This window comes from Nuphar pumila, chromosome 6 (assembly GCF_984573655.1).
Source record: "Nuphar pumila chromosome 6, dmNupPumi1.hap1.1, whole genome shotgun sequence".
NCBI classification, from domain to species: Eukaryota; Viridiplantae; Streptophyta; class Magnoliopsida; order Nymphaeales; family Nymphaeaceae; genus Nuphar; species Nuphar pumila.
Genome location: NC_143254.1, coordinates 115524198 through 115548196, shown reverse-complemented (window position 1 = coordinate 115548196; position 23999 = coordinate 115524198). Strand labels below are relative to the sequence as shown.

At 37.7% G+C, this 23999-nt stretch overlaps 3 protein-coding genes across 5 annotated transcripts; 2 read left to right on the top strand and 1 right to left on the bottom strand.

Moving 5' to 3' along the window:
- The first annotated feature begins 7583 nt into the window (after window positions 1-7583).
- On the top strand, window positions 7584-13687 carry LOC149835814 (uncharacterized). The gene is made up of 4 exons (XM_090010676.1): window positions 7584-7850; window positions 11074-11241; window positions 11397-11476; window positions 11920-13687. The coding sequence occupies exons 2-4, from the start codon at window positions 11160-11162 to the stop codon at window positions 13648-13650; spliced, it is 1893 nt and encodes a 630-aa protein (XP_089866802.1). The 5' UTR covers window positions 7584-7850; window positions 11074-11159; the 3' UTR covers window positions 13651-13687.
- A 16-nt stretch (window positions 13688-13703) lies between these two features.
- Window positions 13704-15208, top strand: LOC149835813 (uncharacterized). The gene is made up of 2 exons (XM_090010677.1): window positions 13704-13869; window positions 14430-15208. The coding sequence occupies exon 2, from the start codon at window positions 14594-14596 to the stop codon at window positions 15047-15049; it is 456 nt and encodes a 151-aa protein (XP_089866803.1). The 5' UTR covers window positions 13704-13869; window positions 14430-14593; the 3' UTR covers window positions 15050-15208.
- A 335-nt stretch (window positions 15209-15543) lies between these two features.
- Window positions 15544-21497, bottom strand: LOC149835812 (uncharacterized). Of its 3 annotated transcripts, XR_016432655.1 has the most exons (4): window positions 21062-21497; window positions 18492-19591; window positions 18296-18412; window positions 15544-16629 (listed from the first exon to the last, which is right to left on the bottom strand). XR_016432655.1 is itself a non-coding variant. In XM_090010675.1 (3 exons), the coding sequence occupies exon 2, from the start codon at window positions 19560-19562 to the stop codon at window positions 18576-18578; it is 987 nt and encodes a 328-aa protein (XP_089866801.1). In that variant the 5' UTR covers window positions 19563-19591; window positions 21062-21496; the 3' UTR covers window positions 18065-18412; window positions 18543-18575. The 3 variants fall into 3 exon arrangements, 1 of the variants encoding a protein (XP_089866801.1); XR_016432654.1 differs by lacking the exon at window positions 15544-16629 and having other exon boundaries at window positions 18065-18412; window positions 21062-21496; XM_090010675.1 differs by lacking the exon at window positions 15544-16629 and having other exon boundaries at window positions 18065-18412; window positions 18543-19591; window positions 21062-21496.
- Window positions 21498-23999: the final 2502 nt, after the last annotated feature.

Here is a 23999-nt window from a genome sequence, read left to right as displayed (position 1 = left end):
ATTTAAGGGGAAAAAAACCATGAAATTCTCACTTTACACTCTAGTTCTCATATTCTAATGGACCCATAACCAAGTATGGATTCATAAGTTTGATTCTTACCAACATTAAAGTCCATTTATTGTTTTTTTTTTTCGCAACAAAAATATAGAGATATATTAAAAGAAGTGTTTTTTCAGGAAAAAAATAAAGAAAATATCTATACAGATGTGATGAAGAAAAGTAAAATACATACACCAAAAATGCAAAAAAAAAAAAAAACGCTCATGTTGAGAGAGAGAGATAGGAGTTGTGTTGAGGTACCCTCAATTTTGAGAGGACTGGGTGCAATATGATTGCACAAAAATTGTGCATTAAGCACCCGATCGCCATCCATCAGATCTTGGACCCCTTACCTGGCAGGCCCTGTCCCTAAGATGGAGGGTGATCAGGTCAGGGTTGGTACAAATTGAGAGTAAAAAAACCACCTAGTGGTGGAGACTGCAGAGAGAAAACTTTGGGTAGGCAGAGAGAGAGAGAGAGAGGGGGGGTGTAAAAGGGTTGGGTGTGGAGACTGCCCAACCACCATAGTGGAGACTGCAGAGAGAAAACTTTGGGTAGGCAGAGAGAGAGAGAGAGAGGGGGGGTGTAAAAGGGTTGGGTGTGGGCACCAAACAGGGTGGTTCCAACCAGACCTGATCTTTATCATGTATTTTGGGTTAAGATGGGCACCGTCAACCCTCACTAAAATCCCTCTACCGAGGGATTTTCAGGTCAGGGTTGGCTCGTGCCCACCCTGGACACAATGTGGCTCCGCTGCTGAGTACACCCAGTTTCGACCTTGTGGCAATAGATGCCACCCACGGGTTGATGTCCCGTCAACTTGCGACGTTCACAAGTCTCCCTGAGCCCTTGTTTATGCGAGGATATTTGTGTTGAACTCCCTGTCAGTTTCTCACCAATTGAGGAGATTGAGATGATGATAGGACAAAATCGATTTCTTAAACAAGCGGTTGAATATGAGTTATATATATATATATCGCATTTAAGGAGGGTGCGTCTAAGAGAGCCCCGAATCCAAAACCAGCACAAGTAGGTCCAAACGAAGGATGGCAACAAGTAAAATCAAAGAAGGTTTCGAAGGATAAAAAAAAACATCTAATCAAACAGTAATAAGAAACTCATTTGAGGTGCTTGGGGAGGACGCGATGGCGGTATCGATGCTGGAAATTGTTCCTCTTTAGAGCCAGCAGCGGCTTCCAGTGTTCATCCAAAGGATAAGGATGTTGTGTCGAAGATGAAGATTCAGGTGCCGGAATCCGGTAAGGGGTCTGATGCTGCTTCTTTGGATAAGGTTCAATCGGTGGAAATCCCTAATTCCAAGGTAGTTTCCAACATGGGCAACCAAGGTAAAATCCATTTGGGATATGCCAAGAGAGAGCATCTAAGATTTTCAATTCCCAAGGGCAGCTATCAACTTGCGTTTTGCATTAGAAGACAAACTCTCGACTCAGGAGAAGCTGAAGAGATTGGGAATCCCTCTCCCAAGCCGATCCATCATATCCCATGCAGACTGGAAGAAGAGAGGATGGATCAAAATTAACATAAGTGATTTGTTAATCAGATATCATCAAGAAACCATAATAGAGGTGGGATGTTTCTCAAGAAGAGGAAGGAAGACAACAGAGAATGGATTGGATGGGAGTTGGTTTTGCAAAAGGTAAATAAGTAGGAAAACATTATAATGGAGAGTGGAAGAGCCGATCTCATTGGAGTAGCAAAGAGATTTTTGGAAGGGAGGGAGTCTAGGCAGGAACTCCCCTATCGGTTGGGGGAGATTTTGTATGTACCAAATGTATAGGAGTCCAATTAAGGAAATATTTTGTAGCCAAGCACCTAGCTAATCTGGCTAGGACGGTGCTGCTCAAAGTTTGGAAAGACCAACCCCTTGACTGACAACTTCCGGGTAATTTTGCCTTTTCTTACTCAAAAAATAAAGTGGTAGGGGTCTGCCTAACCCCAGATAAAAAAAAAAAAAACACGGCTTATACCACACCATATGGATGAACCAAGGTTGCCAGGAAAGGAAATACAAATAAGAAATGGAAACGAGAAACGAGATTTTCTAAAGTTCATGTCGAGAAAAGTTTATATTATATAACATTGATTACAACTAAAATAAGTCATTAAAATTTTGAATAACACATATATCTCAACTTTTCAATGAAAAAAAAATCTTATTTAAGAAAATCTTGTAGAAAAAAACATGAAAACATGTTTCCCAAATAAGAAAACAAGTTTCCCATATAATGTAAGTAGGCTTTTCATGTGATGTAAAATGGGTTTCTCACTCGATGTAAAATGGATTTTTCATTCTTTTTTAGAAGTTTTCCACAAGTTTTGGAAACACATTGTTTATCAGAAAACGAGTTTTCCACATGAAAGTGGAGTTTTCAGTAACCCTGCTAGTTCATCTCTCTCTCTCTCTCTCTCTCTCTCTCTCTATATATATATATATATATATATATATATAGAGAGAGAGAGAGAGAGAGAGAGAGAGATTGTGTTGTCCTTTTTTTCGTTAGGTCACATTAGGATCCTTCAAAAATAGTAGTTTTAGGTGTTTTATGTTAGATCTCAACCTTTAAATGTGTTTATCATTGCTTAATTATTAAGAAGCAAGCTTTTTTTGAATTGATGTAATGTACAAATATAAATATTTTATCCTCAAATTTTAGTATAATATCAACCATTGATTTGTTTACCTCTTTAAAATACACTTATGAGAATAAAGATGCTTAATAGAAAACATATTTATATTAAATAAACAACGATTAACACATCTAATAGTTCAGATCTAACATAAAGCACCTAAAACTATGATTTTTGGAAGGTCCTAACTTGACCTAATGAAAAAAGGGAGCAGAACAATCCTCTCAGCCTACCACTTTTCTAGCCTACCATAATTGAACAAAGGTTTTTGAGTTATTTTTTACAAATCTAATTGTGGATTTGCTAAGAAATGACACTTCGGTAATGTTTTTTTTTCAATAAAAGAACATGGCTTTTAAAGTCTTGAATAGATTTTTATAACTTATAAAAAAGTACCTATGTATCAGAATTGGATGATCCAATAATTAATTCTTATAAAATCAAGCATGTAGAACACATCTGTGCAGCCATATTTTAGAAAAAACCCTTCAAAAACCTAGTAGGTTGGCGGTAGGCTAGAAAAGTACAACCACCACCTCTCTCTCTCTCATCATAGATGTGATCTATAGGTTTTTATTTGCCATAATCTGACTTGTATACAAGTTTTTTCAGCGATCTCAAAATCAGTGACCATGAATACATCCAATTTTTTTGACTAAAACAGATTTTTTTGTTAAAAAATATGATTCAACGATGGATTCCTACCAAATCAACCATGTTGATATGAGGTTTGATTGAGACCAAACAATTTGGATCGTGACATTCCAACTAGATTATAGATACAAATGATTATATTAAATATATATCCTTTATATGTATATATGTTTATTATTTATATTGAATAAATTAAAGCACTGAGTTGACTCGCTTGAGTCTCCAAGTCAGGTATGGCCAATCGGATATCAAGGTCCAAGAATGCCAACCACACACCTATAAGTTCTGGTGATAGTGGTGATTTTTAATATCCACCACACATCCTGTACGAAGGCATGACGACTGTACCACCAAAAAGCCTTAATGGTACGAAAATGCCCTTGAGAAGAGCCTAAAAGGACTCCACATGTGGTGTTGTGTACCACCATAATGAGGGTGAATATTGGAAAAATCGCGCCAATGGTGGTGGTGATTTTCAATATCACCTGATCCCAACCATTCCTTAACTATGGTGAGTGTTTTTTCTTTTATGCTTCTAATGGTATCACAGAAGGGTAATTGGTGCAGTAGTGTGCACACTAAAACTTTTAAATTTATCGCTTCTTCTTCTTCTTTTCAACATTGTTTATATGTTTATGGTGTTTTCTGATGATTTATAGAAAATCCATATTATGATTATCACCACAAATTGGCTTCTTGAGAAATTGTAAATTGGCAGCTCCATCTTCATCATCATGCCTTTTCCCAACTGTGCGGGGGGCATGCATGGTCATAGGTTGTAGCTAGAGTTTTCTGGCCATTTGCCATTGATGTCAACCCTTCTCTTTTATTCATGAAATTGAGATGACACCTGAGATATGCCTTGAACATATACACAAGAATTGTTGGTTTGGTCAACATACAAAACATTAAAGTAGTCCAAACTAGAGCTCAATTTGTAGAGATGTGCATATTACAGGGTTAAATCCTATGTAAAAGATTTTTTTTTTTTTGAAAGGCAAGCTGGGGTTAGGCAGAACCCTACCAGTTATACAACAATATCATCGGGTTTTGAACCTGCAACGTTCACTAGCTGCTCCTACCAGACAAGCGGAGCCCATGTTAGTATGTAAAAGAAAAACTTAGTGATGGTACATTTATGCCAGAACTCCTGCAAAAGCACCCTAACAAATATACAGTATTTTGAGCCCCAAGGGGTTTGGCATAGTGGGAGGAGCCCTTAGCTGCTAGGCAGGTGGTCAGGGTTTCATTCTCACAGACATCAAGAGTAAGGGTACCATGCCCCTTATGCCAAAACAAGGTAACTCCTTGGGGGCAAGGGGTGTGTCATGAGTTTACACCATCGGGACAGCGGCCATAAATACGGCCGGCATAGCCAGTGCGACTAGGTCTCTCATCTTGGGGTGGTCTCCTTGTTCTTCATGAAAAAAAAAATGCAGTATTTTTTACTATTAGAGAACAGTCAATATGCTTCTAATGTCAGAATCCACTGATGGAAATGTTTTGTGTACATGAGTGATTCATCAATTATCTTCAATCCCCCACATATATATCTCACTTGACTGAGTTGTGTGTGGACACCACTTTCACAGTTCTCAACTGAGATGTGCGGTGGGGATTGATTATCACGGATGATTGGTTATATACAATATGACCATACCTTCCCTTAAATGCTTTAGTGCCAACTTATGTAATCAACAATTTGCAGTTGTGTGTATAGTCTTCACAGATTTCAAATAGTAAAGGTGTCACAATACACTAATTGTTTGGCAAGGAGAATACCTAATTTAGCTAAAACAAGGCTGTGAAACTCGTGGAATGGACGGCAGTCTTCATCAACTAGGGAAATCAAGTAGAAACGTTACGAGTCCGGATCGGGTGCAATCATATGGCACAAATCTGGTGCATTAAGCACCTGATCACCCTCCATCAAGCCCTTGGGCCCCACAACTGACAGGCATGTTCCCAAGATGGAGGGTGATCAGATGCTTAATGCACAAATATTTGTGCAATCATATTGCACCTGGTTTTTTCACGTTACATTATGTGTAACCGATTCTTCAGTTATACTCGATCCCCACTGCACATCACACTTGATGGAGATGTGCGTGATCCCCAGTCTCATAGTTCTCAAGTGCCCAAATTGGATGTGCGGTAGGGATTAAATGTAACCATTAATCGGTTATATACAATATGACCTGACCTACCCTCAATCAACATTCCCATTAAACTTGGAAATCCCCATACACTTTATGAAAGACTTGGGTCCACTCAAAACTAAGCATACCATCAATCAGAGCTGTAAAGGGGTCATGTGGGGCGGGTCCTGGCCCTCTTCATAGAAATGATTGGGAAAAAGTGAATCGATTCCAAAGTCCAGGCCCTAAATATGGATCCAACTGTAAAATGAATTGGTCTCATGGGTCAAACTTCCTTATTGTGATCCAAATATGGGTAAAACCGGGTTGCAGATCCAACCCTTTCTGATTTATATTATTTGTTACGGACTAAAACAGAGGTCTGATCGATTTTGTATTCGGGGTGAACTTACTAAGGAGATCTTGTCAGAGCTGGACTCAGATCTTGGATCTGGAACACCATGAATGACCCGATTTTCATGTCTTCAGTCTTCCTAATTAATGTGAGGAACCCAGTTATGATCCCTGTCACCAGGTCTGGTATTATATATCCAAGATCCTGCCTGGATCAGGGTCCTTGATCAAGATCATGGCAACATAGGACCATAAACAGGTTTGGCAACAGGCAGCCAGATTTTGCCTTTTCGGTTATCCTATGTAAAGGGCCTGGTTGATCCACCTCACCTGACCCAAGTTGCCAACTTTTGGTACTATGCTATCAAGATCCTAACTTGATTAAGGTCCTTATCCAAGGTCAAACTCGGATCTAGGGATGGATGGATCCACCCTGCGTGGATCAAAAGAGTACTTTACAAAAAGTCATCTAACTTATCAGCTATTTACAAAAAGCTTCTAATATTTCAGTTATCACATCTAGCTGCCTCCTTTCTAATTTATGTTTCAAAGATGCACTTGGTCACCAAATCATTCAATTGACATTTTTTTAATCAAATCAAATGATTAAAAGGGCCTCATTGTTGCTTTATTGAACAAAAAAATACCATATGCATTTTTGTTCTTCTTTTTATTAAAACAACTCAATTCATTCACCTAGGGGGGGCTCCCTTTGTCTGGTAGGAGCAGCTAGTGCACGTCACCTTGTATTGGGACATTGCATGTTCAAAACCCAACGGTATAGTTGTATAACTGGTAGGGATCTGCCTAACCCCAGTTTGCCTTTCAAAAAAAAAAAACTCAATCCTTTCATATACCTTATAATGATATATGAAATGTGCCTCCATGGGTGCCCGCCCATAGGGGCGACTCATAAAAGTCTATTTCAAAGATACACTTGGTCGTAAAATCATTTAATTGACATTTATTAAGTCAAACAAAGTAATTAAAATGCCCTTATTATTGCTTTATTCCAAAAAAAAAATACAATAGGATGATATATAAAATGCGCCTGCATGCATTTCGTTGTTGATAGGGGGGTGGTGACTTGTAAAGCTGAATCGATATTCCCGTTGGTTTCACTCTGACGTTATAGGAAGGGAAACCAGTGGAAACTGAAATCCCCACTTGTCCAGAAAATGCTTTCTCAGGGGAAATGTGTGACAGGTTCTTGTTGAAGCCCTTTATTTGGGTGGAAAATGTGTGGATCTTTCCTGCTTGGTATTTGTTTGAACCCAGGCAAGAAAGAGCGCCACTTTCATGTGAGAGACTCCTTTCACATGAAAGTGGGGGTGTGAAACAAACAAACCACCCCTTAGGTGTAAACCCATGGATATATCATATGGGTCCCTGGGCATGAGGCCGAATCTAGGTGCACTACCTGGTGGTAAAGAGGGCGCAAGATTTTTACATTAATAAGTTTGCGAGTGAGTAAGATGGTTTCTCCTGATTATCTGAAAAATAATATAGAAACATTTTTAGATAAAAGAAGCGGTTGAATGCAAAAACTCAAATAGTGGGCCGCTTTCTGTAAATAGATAAGATTAAGCAGCATCTTGTAAATTACTCAAAGAGAAGACTTAAATTTACAAAAGCCGCAACTCGCAAGCAGGCAGCAAAAAGTGGGGTGGTGGTGGCAAGGCAACCTTTCTGAGTTGTTCCCGCCATTAAAATAATTCCTTTTTAACGGCCTCCCCCATTTAAAATTTACAGAAAAGGGGTTTTCCATGCGCTCGGCAGCCATGGGCAAATCATTCCCCCATCTCCCTTTCCATCCGCGACCATTTTATTATACAGATCGAGTCTCCCCTTGTTTTTTTGTTTCAGTCAACCACCAAACCATCCCCCCCATGCATCCCAAGCCCTTCCCCTTCATCCTCACTGCTTCTGTCCCATGGTTTTTGGCTCCCCAGATGCCCCGCTTCTTCGTTCTCGGCGGCCGCCAACCGCTCCAATGAAAAAATTGACGTGGTTCGGTGAGAATTCTGACGTTTCTTTGATATGGTTTTCGTGTTTTGCTTCGAAATTTTTTTGAGCTGTTTGGACTTTGTCGTGGCTTTTCTTTTGGTGTTTTGTGGGGTGTTTTGGTTGAATTTTTGTGGTAATTGGATTGAATTCGGGTTCTGGTGAGTGGTGTGTTTGGTTATGTGATTTTGTGTATGACGTGTGAATTTTGTGTTGATTGTATCCAATTAGGGTTTTGATGCGGGTGCTAGATATGGTTGTTGGGGAATCTCTTGGTGAATTTGTAAAAGTAGCTTGGGTTTGTTTCATATTATTCGATGTCAAAGTTTCGAAATTTTAGCCATCTGAAATGCCAGTTTTGATGAGCATGGTCTGAAATGGATTCAATGCAGGTGGGCTCTTATAGCTTCGTTTGGGTGATGCTCGTACACGTACGGGAACCTTTTTGAGTTTTTTTTTTGGAATAGGTGTATGATCAGCTGGTTAATGAGGAACATTTTGCTAGTTTTCTTGTTACATCAAATTTCGCTGCAAGGAATACTAGGAAACAACCACTAGTTTGGGAGAACAATTAGATCATGATAATGTTTTTTTTTAGAAGAAATGATCCCCAGAAAAGCCCCTTTGTGCATGCATACATATATGTATATGCTCAGACACATAAACACAAACGTATGTATATATGCATGAATTTATGGATGTAAACATGTGTATACGTTTGTCTCTCTACGTTTGTCTCTCTCTCTCTCTCTCTCTCTCTCTCTATATATATATATATATATATATATATATATATATATACACACACGTTTGTTTGTCAACATTTGTACATCCAAGCTTGTAGAAAACACCACTTTCTATGTAGATTTAACCTTAAAGATGTGATCTATGTACTTTCTTTAGTAGAATCAGGTTCTGAGTCATGTTTTTACAACATGTAAGTTGGTTTTCCAAGGACTTAAAAAATCAACAGCGCACAGTATACCAAATTTTCATGACAAAAAGAAATCATATTTTACATAAAAAAAAGATGATCCAACTAGCAAACAAACCATGTTGAACACATCTATGAAATCAGATAGAGTGGATAGAACTTGCAGCTGTGATTTTCCAACTAGATTGTACATACAGTAGACAGTAGCAAATATATGTGCTAGAGTTTATATTATATATAATGTATGTATGTGTGTAAGCATGTATATGTGTGATGTATGTATGTTCCACAAATGTTGACAATATTCTGTAAATATTGCAAATTTATCACAATAAATTGATAAAAATATAAAATCCTGAAATTCTCAAAATACCACCTCGTTTTGCAAACGCCACAATTTAATTGTAGTATCATCATGATGACATGATATTAGTGTGTTTATTTATTTTTCTTATCGTTTTTTATTTTCCATGCTTTTTATGTTTTTATCTTTTTAATTTTTTTTTTAATTTTAAGTACGTTAAGTTCTCCTAAGATTTTCCCAGAACATGGATTTTTTTATTATCAAGAGCTTTCGGTGAAGAAAAATCTTCATACTGAGATCTGTGACATTAGTATGTATGTGTCCCTGTTTTACAGAGCTAAACCCATGAATTTGCATCCTTTTTTTGAAATTTCTGTACTTTTGTTATTTTAACCTTTTTACATTTCTTCAACTTAAAAATGTTTTTTTCTCATACTTTTTTGATGAATTTTCCATTGTTTACAATACTAACTATGACTCTAGTATTGCTTACTCATATTGAATATAAGAAGGTGTTTCCTGTTGTTTTCAGATGAGCGGGTGGATTTTGTAAATAATGCTTCGGTAACAAATTTTCAGTTAGTCAATTTTATTTGGGAGAACATAACTGAAGAATTTTATTGAGTTATCATTAGGCATACCATGTTCTTATTCCATTGCATATCAATATATCATATATATTATGGTAATATGTGTAACGACATGATGAACAAATTACGACTTGGGAGACTCAATTGATGTGCTTTAATCTAAATCTAGAGTTTCAGTCCTTTCATGACACCATGGGTTTGACCCGATTGGGAAGGCATGCACTACAAATTAAAAAGGGATTTTCCTTTTTCATATTTTGTCATTCATTTATCTATTTATTCTCAATATTTTTTATCTCGCTTGAAAATGAGTCACAACTTACAACATTTGATGAGCAGTGTCTAACTTCACTAGATTGATGAAATTTGTTGGCACTTTAGTCCAACCAGTTTCTGAGTACAGACCATGCTAAATGCATCTATGGGATCAGATTGAGCCGAGGCAGCTTACACCCATGATTTCTGGTTAGATGGTAGTAGGTGCACAATACAGTACACTTCATTGACTTTCTAATCTTTGTATTGCGTATTTTGTCGATCTGACTGTACAGATGCATTCTTCAGAGAATGTGCATTAATTTAAGAGGCTTTGGTGTGGAGACAGTGGAATCTAAAATTCAACAAAACACATTGGAACAAAATATCACAGTAAATAAAAATCATTGTTTACATCAAAACAATTGGATGCAAAGCATATTTCTTACTGAACAAACCATGGCAAGGACATCTATGGGTTCTAATTAACTAAGCAAATCATGTAAACATGACTTTTTACTATAGAGTATGACACCCTCAAGGGTACTGAAGATAAGCCCCGCCCCATGTGAACACACACGCAACACACACACGCAACACACACACGCACACACACACACACACACACACACACACACACACACACACACACACACACACACACAAGTTATTATTTTATCTAATGATGATTTGTGTAACTCAAATATTAGGGAAGAACTCAACTTATTTTTCCTTAAAATTAAGATGAAATTATTAGACTATCTACCTATGTCTATAGTGAACTAATAAGCACACAAATAACCCTAAAAAAAGGTAAAAATGACACTATAACCAAAAAGGTTTTCAAGTATATTTCATTAGCGTGGGCAGAGTTACTTTTGTCAATCACTAATCAACTGTTGGCCGCCTTCTCCAGTGAAAATTCATGGCTCCACAACTTTTTGCTGAATCATGCCTAATCTTCTCTGCATATTTTAAGCTTGTACCTGGCTAAAACAGACAGCCCATTCAATTTTCAAGCTTAGCCACATCAGGGTTTCCCTTCCGATGATTTGAATAGATCTTTTTTCTTTTTGTAATTTTGGATATCACCTTTTCTTCTTTTTCTTTATCATGTTTTCTAATTCAAACTCTATAATTTTGTTTGACAGGAAACCTAATGAACTGCCAATCCAACTAACAGCTAGGCTATGAATTGTCTTGTGAAATTTATTTCAAGCCACAGAAGTCACACTGAATGGGAGACATGCTGCATCTTTTTTACTTTAATCAAGCTGGTAACTCTAGGAAACTATTGATGCATACGAGACATCTAGATGGTGAGGATTTTGATGAAATTCAAGGGCATAGTTGGCATATAGCTAGGCATTAGCTGATTCAAATGCATCTAAGTTTATTGTTGCGCTTGTGTGTGTGTGTGTCTCAATTGGTTGATTTTTCAGTGTCATTCACTATTTTCTGAACATCCATTCAGGGTTGGAAGCTCCAAGAAATAGCTTGGAGCTGCCACTGGAATCATCCCACAGCCTATCCACCAAGGACGAAAGCATACCGGTAATTCTATTATTTATTCTTTATTAGATGTGATGTTGAAAGCTGTGGTGTTTTGCCTGTGTTTTACAAAACTTGTCCCGTTTCCACAATAATGTGTGTGTGTGTGCATGCTAGCCAAATCATCCCTCCCCAAGGAGGGATCCAGGTTAAATGTTTCAAACTTTAAAAGACTCTAGAATTGACTTTCTTACCAAGTAGTATATGTAGGAAAGTCAAATTTGATCTGAGTTACTTTTTTATGATTTTCATAAAAAGGAAGTTTTGAACTATCATTAAAAAGGAAAAGAAAAACATATGACAAAGAGAAGGAAGAATACAACTTTCTTCCTCTAAATTAGGATAAGAATATGATATGGTACATTAGATTGGATTTGAGCTATGCTACTTTCTTGAACTACTTGAAAATTTTTGACCAGTGCCTAACCTTTTCATGTACTTTTCAGTATTCATATCAAGTGAGGCAACATTCTTCAAGACATGGGTTATATCAAAATGGAACCCCCATGAAGCTATTGATAGACCAGGAGATAACAAAGGAACCTGAGACAAAACAAAGTGTACCTAATGTTGTAGCGCGTTTAATGGGTGTGGATAGGTTCCCATCAGACTTAAAACCACTTACATATGAAGGAAATAATGGTTTCAGTTCAAGAAGAGCTGCAGCAGATAAGGAGCTAATAGTCTCAAAGGAACTTAATCACCGAAAGCAAGATTCACTTGTCAATAGAAACAAAAAAGATCCGCATAATCCTAGGACCAGCTCAAAGTTGTCAAAGTCCCTAGTTCGTGATCACCCCCAAGAACAGGAACTCCAAAAATTCAAGAAAGAATTTGAAGCATGGCAAGCATCCAAGGTCTGGGAAAGTTCAAGAGTTTGTGGATTTGACCCCAGAAATGGGTTTTGGAGTGATCGACGAATTCTCGCACAAGAAAGATTGAACAAGGAAAAGATGGATCGATATACATATGCTAAAGGAAGTAAAACTAATCAGAAGCCTCCGGAAATGGCCTCCTGCATTCCAAGTAGATCTGAAAGCAGCATACAACCAGGGATAGATTTTCTTCAAGGAAATCAGAGTAGATCATTCCAAGCAAAGCCAATGGAGGGGTTGTCTATGTGGAATGGTAATAGAAGAAGCAATTATGGTCAAGCTTATTCTACAAAAAGTGATGAGCAACAATCTAGGCCATTACCTACAAGAATAGTGATATTGAAGCCTGGACCTGAAAGATTTGATGACTCTGATGAGTCCCAAGCTGTTTCAAAAAGTGTCACAGAAGAAGATGAAGGAAGTATTGAGGATTTTCTTGAAGAAGTTAGGGAAAGGCTTATACTCGGAATGAAAGGTAATGCTACAAAAGATGTCAAAAGGAGACAGAATGAGAGTAATAGTTCCTATTTTGATAGACCAAACCCAAAAGAAATTGCTCAACAAATAGCAAAGCAGGTAAGAGACAGTGTTACAAGAGATATGAGTTTGCTTCGGTCAGAATCAACAAGATCACAGATTGGTAGACCAGGTTCTCCCGAATTTATTAACAGGGACACACGAAAGTTCCTATCAGAACGGCTAAAGAATGTGCTCAGAAATGACTCGGATTTAGACCTGCCTAAGATAGTCAAAGGGGGGTCGAGGACTTCCATTTTCGATGAGGGGGGATTACCAATAGTGCCAGACTTTTCAAAGACTGGAATGAAGGTGGATCATCTGAATAACATGCGAGATGTGGCTGAACTAAAAGCTAGATCTTTCAGGCATGACATGAGGAATGAAACAAAATTCAATTATGAGGATGTATCACCAAGGAACCTTATCCGGTCTATGTCAGCTCCAGTATCAGGAACAGCATTTGGCAAGCTTTTGTTAGAGGATCAACCAATTTTAACAGGGGCCCACATCAGAAGGAAGCATGAAATGGCTGATAATGTTTCTGTAGAACTAGGAAAGAACAAGAAAAACAGGTTCAACTTCAAAGGAACTGTATCAAATCTGAGATACAGTTTGACTCTGAGAGGAAAATTTTTTGGCAAGAAGATCCAAACAGTGGAGCGAGGAGTGGATGAGTTTGGTTTAACTAGAACTGCTTTGACCGTCCCATCAGTTACCAGAAACTTGAATGTGCAGGCAAGAATTTTGGTCATGCATTTAGAATCTATTGCATGCATGAGCTAATTATTCATCATAAGAAAACTTGATTTTTCTTTTTTATTTTGGTGAAGGAAAACTCAACCGAGGTACCACCAAGCCCTGCTTCCACATGCAGTGATACCCAAGAGGAATTGTTTTGCCGTTCAACAAACCATTCAAGCCCTGTTTCAACTCTTGATGTGCCCTTTAGTGAAGATGTTCCTGTGACAGAAGTATTCCAAGATATTAGTTCTGATCTGCAAGGTTTACATTCCTCTCCCCCCTCCCCCCCCTTGTGTGCCCAAGACTCCTTGGCAAGGATAAGTGCCAGCACTTCAAATCCATCACATCCTACCTAAAAATGGGCATTTTAATGCAAATAATTTTTTTCAAGTGCTGGCATCAGCTGCAAGTGGAGTCAATTTTGCAAGTGGTTGTGAGCAGTGAGCACATAACCACCTATTGTATAACTCAGGTTCAGATTGAACCGCTAATCCAACTTTGCTTTTGCAACCAACTTGTGTCATAGGGTAGTAGCATATATGTTGTATTAAAATGCTCACTAAGCATTTTTGAAATGTGATCATTAAATCTACTGAAATATATTGTGCCAACGTTAAATATACTGAAACATATGATGCCAATAAATTAATCTGATTTTTTCATGTTGATCGTGTCACCTCCAATCTGAAATCAAGTTATGTAACGGCATTTTGAGCGCTGCCCTTTTTACATAATATGATGCTGCATAGACAATCATTGTTGTTATTATAATTAGAAACTGAGGGTTGATGTGAACACTAACCTATTTGTTTGCTGAGCAGAACTGAAGCAGCAGATAAACCAGCTTGGGCTTAAAGGGACTGATGTGGTGGCACAATGCAGTAGCGAGGAGGATGTTGTTGAGGTAGAAGGAGAAGCAGAAGTTTATTTGCGAGATGTTCTTGTTGCTGCTGGTATTTTTGAGGATTTGGATGGGATTTTACCAATGTGGGATTCCCCTACTGGCCCTATTAGGAGCTGGGTTTTTGAAGAAGTCGAGGAAGCTTATAGAAAACAAAGCTGGCAAAATCAGGGATTTATCCAGGACTCTACTGGTAGCAAGCTAGAGCGTAAGCTTCTTTTCGATTTATTGAATGAGGTACTAGAAACTAAACTGGTCTCTTTAGCAGCAGACACTACGCAAAGTAAAAGCATGATGGGGTCAACAATGATGGTCCTTAGCAGCAAGCAATTTCTAGATGATGTATGTGAGATGGTACGCATGTGTACTCATCTGCCATCTACTGGAAATGAAACAATAGAGGGCCTTGTTTCCAAGGATGTTGAGACAACTCGATGGATTGGAATGATGCAGTGTGACGTTCACTTGATAGGAAGAGACATAGAAAAAATGATTTTGAATGGGTTGGTTGAAGAGGTTGCAATGGATTTGTGCTGTTAATCATGCATGAATGGAAGGGAGTGCACCCTGGATCCTAGTTTGCATGAGTTTGTGAATTGAGAGAGAGAGAGAGAGAGATTCTTGTTAATGTTGAATTTCTAATCCAATTGTTTCAGGTGATTGATGAACGTTGTTGTTGATAAATAAATGTTTTAGATAATAATTCCGTCTAATCTTGTATTGCATGGCTTGTGAAAGGACGTATATATATGTATATATCATTGCTCAAAATTTATTCTTGACCAAAAATAGCAGCAGACTTGGCAGTGCAGCCTAGATATTGACAAAGTTCATAATGCTCGTGCGTAAAAGGATTGTACCTTTCTGGCTAGGAGTGAGCATGATTTGTCATCTGATATGGAACAGCCACGGTATGAAACCCATGAGAGGCATCCCTTGCTACAAGGTCGAAGCTGGAGGTACTCCTTGGTGGACTGGGGGACCTCAAGGGTTGACTAATCAGAGGTCCGCCATTGTTTGGTCAGTGATTGGGGGGAGGGGGGCTGGTTTTCCGTTGGCCTAGTCAAAATAGAAAAGAAAAGGTCATCATGCTCATGCAGTATTATAAGAGTGTGCGTACAATGCAACTGAATATTACTAACAGTTTTATCTACGAATCTGAGTCCAATCTTTATGCTATGAAGATTCTAGCATTTTGCTTGAACTTTCTTGTGCAAAATCTAATCAGAATTTCAAATGCTATAGTGTAGATAACTAATGCACTTTCTGATGAGCGTTTCAAGTGATTGGCAGTAACATAAAATTGGTCTCAGAACCAAATCCTGGAATCCAGCTTCTTTCCGTGTCATCTGCAATTCCTTGGATTTGGTGTTGCTCACATTTTACAAAAATAAAGGGTCAAACTTTTGCAAGTTTTCTTATTTCTAGATCGCTTTTTTTTTCCTAACCAATTTCAGAACCAAACTTTTGCAGAACCAAACTTTTGCAAGTTTTATAAAACATGGATTTCAGGCCCCAATTAGATTATGATTTTAACATGTTCAGACCCAGATATGGACGCAGGCAGAGTCCGGCCAATAGTATTTTTTTGCTTTGTCGATTTTGAAAGCTAAGATTACAAGTACAAGCCAGCCCTCTCTCATTCAATGCAAGGAAAAGGCTATTAAAAGATCTGTTCCAGGTCGAGCTCAGGCCTAGCCATATGATCACAGAACCACACTCAAACAGGCTAGCCTCGAGCTTGGATAGGTGCAGCATCAGAGACCCTTCGTTTTTCTTTCACAATGGAAGAAAATCAGCACAGTTTTGCTTCAATTTACGATTAAAACAATCGTCTTTACTTTTTATATACAGATGACAATCAAGGCCCAATAACATTTTTTACTTTTTATATACAGATGATAATCAAGGCCCAATAGCATTTTCTAAGCCCGGTCACCACTAAAGTGGTTACCCATGTGGTCAGTGGGGTCCTGTGTCAAGCTGAAGGCCCCTGGACAGAATGCTACTGGCGCATGAGAGCTGCCGGTGCTTTATCACAGTTGGAGGTCGTGTCCTCAATCCGGAGTTTTATCATGCAGAGGCAGGCCATTAAGTGACCCGATTCTCGGTGAGGGTTCCTTCATCATTTAAAAAACAAAAAGACATTTTATAAGCCCCGCTGCATAAACAACTTAACCTGCAAAGTATTGCTATCGTGATGCACAATATATAAGAAACTTGAGAACTTATTCGAGTCAAACCACATATTCACAAGCCATTATAATCCAAGTAATATCACGAATTTTTCAAAATCTCACCAATTTTGGATATATTGTGATATTATGATGGCATTAATTATCATGATTTTATTGTGACTTTTAAGATACCTAAAGTGGCAAGATATACTAAGAGCAATGGAAAATTTGCACGCTAGCCTACTCTTAAAAACCGAATTGAAAATATGCGGCTCATGTGGGTAACAACGCGTGAACATCCACATTTGGAGTGTCCCACACAAAGGATCTTTGTTTCTCTATAAAATTGGACTTTTTTTGGTGTGCATCCTTATCTAAACGATTAACTTTTTACGTATTTATTTATAACAAACCTCATAAGCTGCCCCTTTGTTATGCACAATCGTGTCTGATGTTATGTACAGCAAAAGCTAATCGTTACCCTCGAGCTAATACCTTGCCCACTCATACCACTTGTTATGTATTTATTTATAATTTTTTATCAATAATTTTTATTACATATTCATTTAAAATATGTTCAATAAACTAATATTTTTCAAAAGTTTCTCGATAAAAACAAAAAAATTCAAAATCTCCCAAGATATTAGATTGCCAAAAACAACATTTGTGACTATGGTACAAATATGCTGTTGCTGTAATTTCTGCTCTAGTATACAATAAAATTCCATCCCAAGACCCCAACTTGTATCAAATGGATCAGCTGTACATTCCCCCCTGGTATATAATGAAATTCCCTTCCCTAGGACCCCAAGATACATTTTCAGTAACCAGTATATCACTTCAACAAGATACATCCAACAGTGAAAGCTTTCTCTATATAGATGTAGCGTGGGCTGAATACAAATTAGTCCAGGGAAAATCTAGGTCTTGTATATAATGTGCCAAGTCGTCATCCGACACTTCCCGTTTTTTAAATTCCATTAGTCCATTCTCTTATTTTGATAAAAAGGTTAAAAAAGAGGGTATGCATCCAAAACTAGATATAGATCTGGACGCTAGCAGCTTCTGAAACCAAGCACCAAGATAACATATATTTGTTGAATTGTACAAAGATTTGTAAGTCTAAAGCTGCAGGTTTTTTAACTGTCACTAGGTTTGTTATGGTCATTGCATGCCTAAGATGGCAACCATCATGAATCATCTGGACCACCATATATGTTACATATCAACTAGTATACATGCAAGTTAAAAGGTCCATAGTTGTTATCTTTCAAATACAGATTAAGCCAGCCAGCCAGCCAGCACCGCACCTCCTATGTTCAAGCAATAGGGGGATAAAAGAAATTGAATGCACAACACTAAAATGAGATAAGACAGATCTCCCAGATTTTTAAACATTCAAACTGAATGAGAATTTAAAAAGCACATCCCTAGGATTTATATAATAATATTTGCAAAAATGTTTTCCTCTTATTCTATTTCACAAGCCAACCTTGAACAAAAAATGTAACTGAAATTCTAGTGGTTGAATTTTTCTACACTGGGAACTACGTTGGTTCCACTTCCGACTACAAAGAATGTACTACAACAAAATCTTACATGAACTAACCTCTCAATTTTCTCAACTCATATGTCGAGAATAACGAAGTACTAACACCTTCAGCCCTATAAGCAGCAACTACCAGCTTCGATTTTCCACTTCACACAAGCAAGTACTAACATCTTTCTGCAGCAAAACATACAAGTCAACACCTACATAAACCATATATATATATATATATAGAGAGAGAGAGAGAGAGAGTTACACTGGAGAAAAATCAGCAACACTTAGGTGAAAGCCAGCTCACTATCAGCACCTTTTTTTTCTTGGCCAAGTATAGATTTCGGAATCAGCGTTGTATTTTCCCATGAATTTCTCGTACCAGTAATGGTGCATCATCAGCCAAACGATTGCTCTCAATAACAATAACTTCACAGAGTTCATGTTTTGGTGATGGCTTTAGCAACTTGAGATCTGTGGCCACAAGATTTCCACTGCAAAGTTCCCTTGCAGGCAAGACATGACCCCACCAAAAGTCAGCCAGGGCAGACTTGAGCAGCTGCCAGTATTGCCCATTTCTTTCTATTCTAAATAAGCTGCTACCATTTGGGGTCCACACATAAAAATCCATCCAGTTTTTATCCAAGATCTCCATCAAACCTTGAGCTTGAGGCATATAGTATGGTCGAACGCGTGGCCACGGCAATGATTTCTCCACTTGTCCCTGGAAGAATGGGCATTTGACTTCCAAAACCCCACCATCATGCAATCTATAGAAATTTTGTTCAATAACTCCATCTGCGGAAGCAGCTAGCCAATCATCAGTAGGATCATCTCTATTGTAGATTTTAAATTCGGGATATGAGATGCAGTTTCCAGTAATCAGTTTGTACCGTTCAAGTGCAACCACTTCCTGTATATTGCTCCAGCAAGTTGCAAGGTTGCCACGGAATGGTTCAATCAGGCCAAGTTTCTCCAACCAAAGCTGAACCCTACGTCCACGCCAAAACCCAACTGCTGCACCAAAAGTGCTTGCTGTTAGTTTAGACTTCCTAGGTTGATGCCAGTTTTTGAACCAATGATGTAGCCCATTGGCATTACTGGAATTGTTTGCATAGCCTAGCACCTTGGGAGAGTGGCGGAAATGACAAAGATCTGTTTGGGAAAGAGGATGATTCTGTCTGTTAATGAAATCTCTATGCACTCTGTTACGTGGGGTTGTCGAAAGTAGATCAGAAAAGTCACCATCATTTTCGTTGCCAAACTTGAGTGAATGTCTATAACCACGATATGTCTGAGAGCCAGAAAATCTAGAGAGACTAATATTTGGGGGCATAAGGAATGGGGCAATGCTGATCGTCTAGCCTGAAACAGAGTAAAAACTAGTCAAATTCCTCAGTTATAAGACTATTTTGTGATAGTAAAACCTGATAAGACATATGAAAAAGGTTTATGCAATTGTGTCACTGAGGAAACAAAAGATGTAAAAATACAAATGCCTGCAACTGACATGCAAAAGAAGAGACTGGTGGGGGAAAAAAAAGGAAAAACGATGACAAGAAGATATTCACAATCCAGTTCTTTCTTGTTTAAAGCACACCTTGCAAAAAGCATTCCATCTTGTAAAGAATAAACACAAACCACTTTTTACACAAGTTCACTGGTGAGAAAGTATTATCCAATCAACCAAAGATCACTCACACACAAAAGTGAACCAGCATCAGGCATGCCCGCATTAATCAATCAGTTCCGTATTTTAGGCAACAATCCACAACCTGTGGTCTCTATGATGGGTCTCTGCGTCCAAGGATAAGCTTTCTCTCCTCTCTCTCTCACCGATTTTCAGAGAGAGGAGGTTCCCTTATATAGAGTTTTGGAGGTACATCATTAGTATGGAAAACTCTTTTACAAATAGAATCCTTCTCAGAAGAGGATTCCTTGACAATCAAGTAGTCTTCTCTTTTAACGTTTTCCTTGCATCTTTCTTCTTCTTCTCTTGCTTATATTGAGTAGTTTCCTTAGGGTTGGAGTCTCCTCCATCGTGTGAGTTGGTTTACTTGTGGGAGAGGATTCTCCCAACGTGTGGACCCAATCCATCTTGATATGGATTGGATCCAGCTCCTCTAACAGTTGGCATTTGGATAAAATGGAAATCGAGAAATACTTAAGTAGACGATCAAATAAGATTCCATGCATATAAGAAGCAAGTGCATGTATTCAATATGACAACAATCATTCTGAAAAGTAGGTATGCTCAGTACAAGAGAAGAAGATACAAGAGAAAGTCCGAGATAGTATGCAAAAATGTCGAGCACTAATTAACAACAGTTCTGACGGACACATAAAATAGCAATCGATGATTTATAGGCAAGTTTGCATGACCAAGATTTATAGAAAATACCTACTTATTTGAAGAACTCCAAAGAAATTGCATTAGTAAGCAATACTTTACATTCACACAAGCTATGCCAATGCTAATATGAGTGGCCTTAACACCCGCATAATTGAATAAAAATTTTCAAACAAATGGTAATTTGCTATCACAATAATGTCCTCCCAACAAAAAATCAATTAATAAACAACAACAGATATTTATGAAACTTTAAATTTGAAAATCAACAACAACGATTCTCTTAGGCATTTACACAAACATTTGGTGGGTGTAACCTAATCTCATAATCACTCATGGACATGGAAGGACCAAATATACCCAAATTACTAGAAAGAAACAATGAACTAAAGAATACAAATCAAACAACAATATTCATCAAATGAATAAGCAAAAGCCAATTTTCGGGTGTCAAGTAGAAAAATAGGGGGAACGAAATTAGTCACCAATAGCTAGGTACATGCGAGCAGGTGGTGGTGGATGAAGCAGATAAGGCACGTCAGGAGAAGGGAGAGCCGAAGAGGGTCAGTGGAGGTCTGCAACACAGAAACAACAGCCATAGGCGGAATAGGCTTCACGCAACTGGCAGCGCGATAGCATCGAACCTGAACAAGAGTTATGGAGCAACATGATGGCCTCCGGCAAGGTGACCTCTAGGTAGATGGGGTCCGACAGGGTTTGCTCCGACGATGGGACAGCGAGAGAGATGAGGGAAAATGAGATGGGGAGAGAGACGGGTGAGATAGGGAGAGCAATAGAGACGGGAAAACTCGAGCAAGGGCTTGTGGGCTAGGGCGAGTTGGGGAGGAAGAGAGAGATGGGGGCAGACTCGAGCTAGGATTCTGGCGAGATGGGGGCAGACTCGAGCTAGGACAAGGTGCATCTGGCAACAGGGGTTTCTATGTATGTATATATCGAGAGAGAGATAAGAGGGATGGGGGGTGCAGTTAAGACAACTTAGTATCGATGGGATGGGGCAGGGCGTCCACAAGTGTGGCGGGAGTAGGTTCCACACATGCAAAATAGTCTGATCATGCTGATTTAGGGCCGGTTGAATGCATTTATCTCTCTCATATATATATATATATAGAGAGAGAGAGAGAACCACTAGAATATGAGAACTGAAAATACGAGAACTACTCTGTGACTATTTGTTCTTTTCTATTGAATCTAACCGCACTGATGTGATCTACAATTCTTGAATCATCTGATTTTGATGCCTAAATGTGATTTTTTTAAAGTTTTAAAATCAATGGCTTATAATCTTCATAAATATTTGAGTATTCAAAAAACATATTTTTTATTAAAAATACATGATATAATGTTTGATTCCTAGCAAATTCACCATGTCAAGCACATCCACGTAGTTAGATTTACAAAAAAATATTAGAAATGCTCATATTTCTAGTTTTCATATATATATATATATATATATATATATATATATATAATCACTAGAATATGAGAACTGTGAACCGTGATTTTCATAGATTTTTTCCTTTTCTCTTAAATCTAATCATACTGATGTGATCTACATGTTTGGTTTATAAGAACCCCACTCATGAATCATCCGATTTTGATGCATAAACAAGATTTTTTTAAGGCCTTAAAATCAAAGGCTCATAATCTTCATAAATATTCAGGCATTCAAAAATCATTTTTTTCATCCAAAATACATGATCCGATGATTGATTCCTATCAAATTCACCATGCCAAGCACATCGACGCGGTTGGATTTGCAAAAAAATTGTTGAAAATGCCCAAATTTCTAATTTTCATATTTTAGTTTTATGTTCTAGTGACTATACATATATAAAGTAAGGGGTTGGTGCCTCATTTTTTTTGTGCCTACTGAGTTTTGGAAAAATTGTTTCTATTTTTTCTAAAATCATGCTAATTTTGTGGGAATTGATTTTTGGATCAGCTGATTCTAACACCAAGTTAGGTTTTTATAAGAATATATATATATTCAATTTGTCGATTTTTCTTTGTTTCTGCATGATAAATATATACATACATATATGCAGGCTGATTTCGTTGAGTTTAGCATGCATTTGAATATATTTGCTTGCATCATATTTGTCGAGTTATATATGTATTTGCAATTCTGATTATATTTAGCTTGGTTCGAGTTGATGAGTTTTATATGCATACAATTGAGTATGTTTTACTATTTTAAATTTGTTGATTCGCATATACATGCTTCTGAAAATATATTCTTTGAATCAGATTTATATATGTACATATTATTTTGATTTTAGATCTATCAAATTACATGTTTATGCTTTGAAATATTTTATCTTGATTCAGAGTTATCAAGCTGCATGCATACAGATTTGGATCAGATTTGCCGAGTATTTGCTCACATAGATCTGGTTCAGATCTGCTGAGTATTTGCTCACACAGATCTAGTTCAGATATGTCAAGCATATGTTCACGCAGATTTGTCGTGTATGTGCTCATGCAAATCTGGTTTAGATTTGCCAAGTACATACTTGTTTGTCTTGGGCCAGATTTGCCGAGCACATGCTCATTTGGCTAGGTTCAGATCTGTCGAGTTACATGTGTAACTGTTTCGGTTCAGATCTGCTGAATCACATGTTAATTTTATTTTTTTAAACCTGCCAAGTACTTGTTTATATTGTTTTGATTCAGATATGTTCTAGTTACATGTTCATGCATCCATATATTTTGTTTTGATTTACATGTTCATGCACCTGAAAATATATTTGCATATTTCAGCTTTTATCGAGCTTTATACTCATGTATACATGCAGCTAGCATGTTGTACACGTTGTACACATGGTTCTTTTTAGTTTGGTCGACCCATGTACATGATTATGATCATGTACATGGATTAGTCAACATACTGCCCACATGGTACATGTAACGACCCCAACTAACCCTCGTAAAAATAGTGATTTTTTTTTAAACATTTGCAGAAACAAACCCAAGGATTTGGGGTCTCACATGTTTAATATATGAAACCACAATCAGACTCTGCATTGAGTCAAAAAAGAATAATTCAAACTTTATTAATCAATAATAAAGATCAAATGGACTAAAAAAAATCGTCTATCACATAGGAGTCACTCTGTGAGAGAACTCAAAACTAGTCATACAAGGCTTGTAGTCTTCAACCAGCAAGTCATGACATCACTGAGCATCCGAACCTGTAAAATATTTTTATGAAAATGGGTAAAAACCACAATTTTTTGTACGAATTCCTCTAAAAATCCAAACAATGGGAAAATAGCGTAAACCAATTTCGTGCATAAATTTCAGATGAATATCATAATAACAATTACCATAATCAACTTACCGTTCAAGCATCTAACAAAATATCATGCAATAACAAATATCATGCGAAACAAAATAAGCATG

Bases quoted from the DNA above. Each gene is read 5' to 3' on its own strand.
- LOC149835813 (XM_090010677.1), top strand. From the start codon at position 14,594: ATGTGGGATTCCCCTACTGGCCCTATTAGGAGCTGGGTTTTTGAAGAA.
- LOC149835812 (XM_090010675.1), bottom strand. From the start codon at position 19,562: ATGCCCCCAAATATTAGTCTCTCTAGATTTTCTGGCTCTCAGACATAT.
- LOC149835814 (XM_090010676.1), top strand. From the start codon at position 11,160: ATGGGAGACATGCTGCATCTTTTTTACTTTAATCAAGCTGGTAACTCT. The intron at 11,242-11,396 runs GTGAGGATTTTG...ACATCCATTCAG, and splicing joins GCATACGAGACATCTAGATG to GGTTGGAAGCTCCAAGAAAT. The intron at 11,477-11,919 runs GTAATTCTATTA...TGTACTTTTCAG, and splicing joins CCAAGGACGAAAGCATACCG to TATTCATATCAAGTGAGGCA.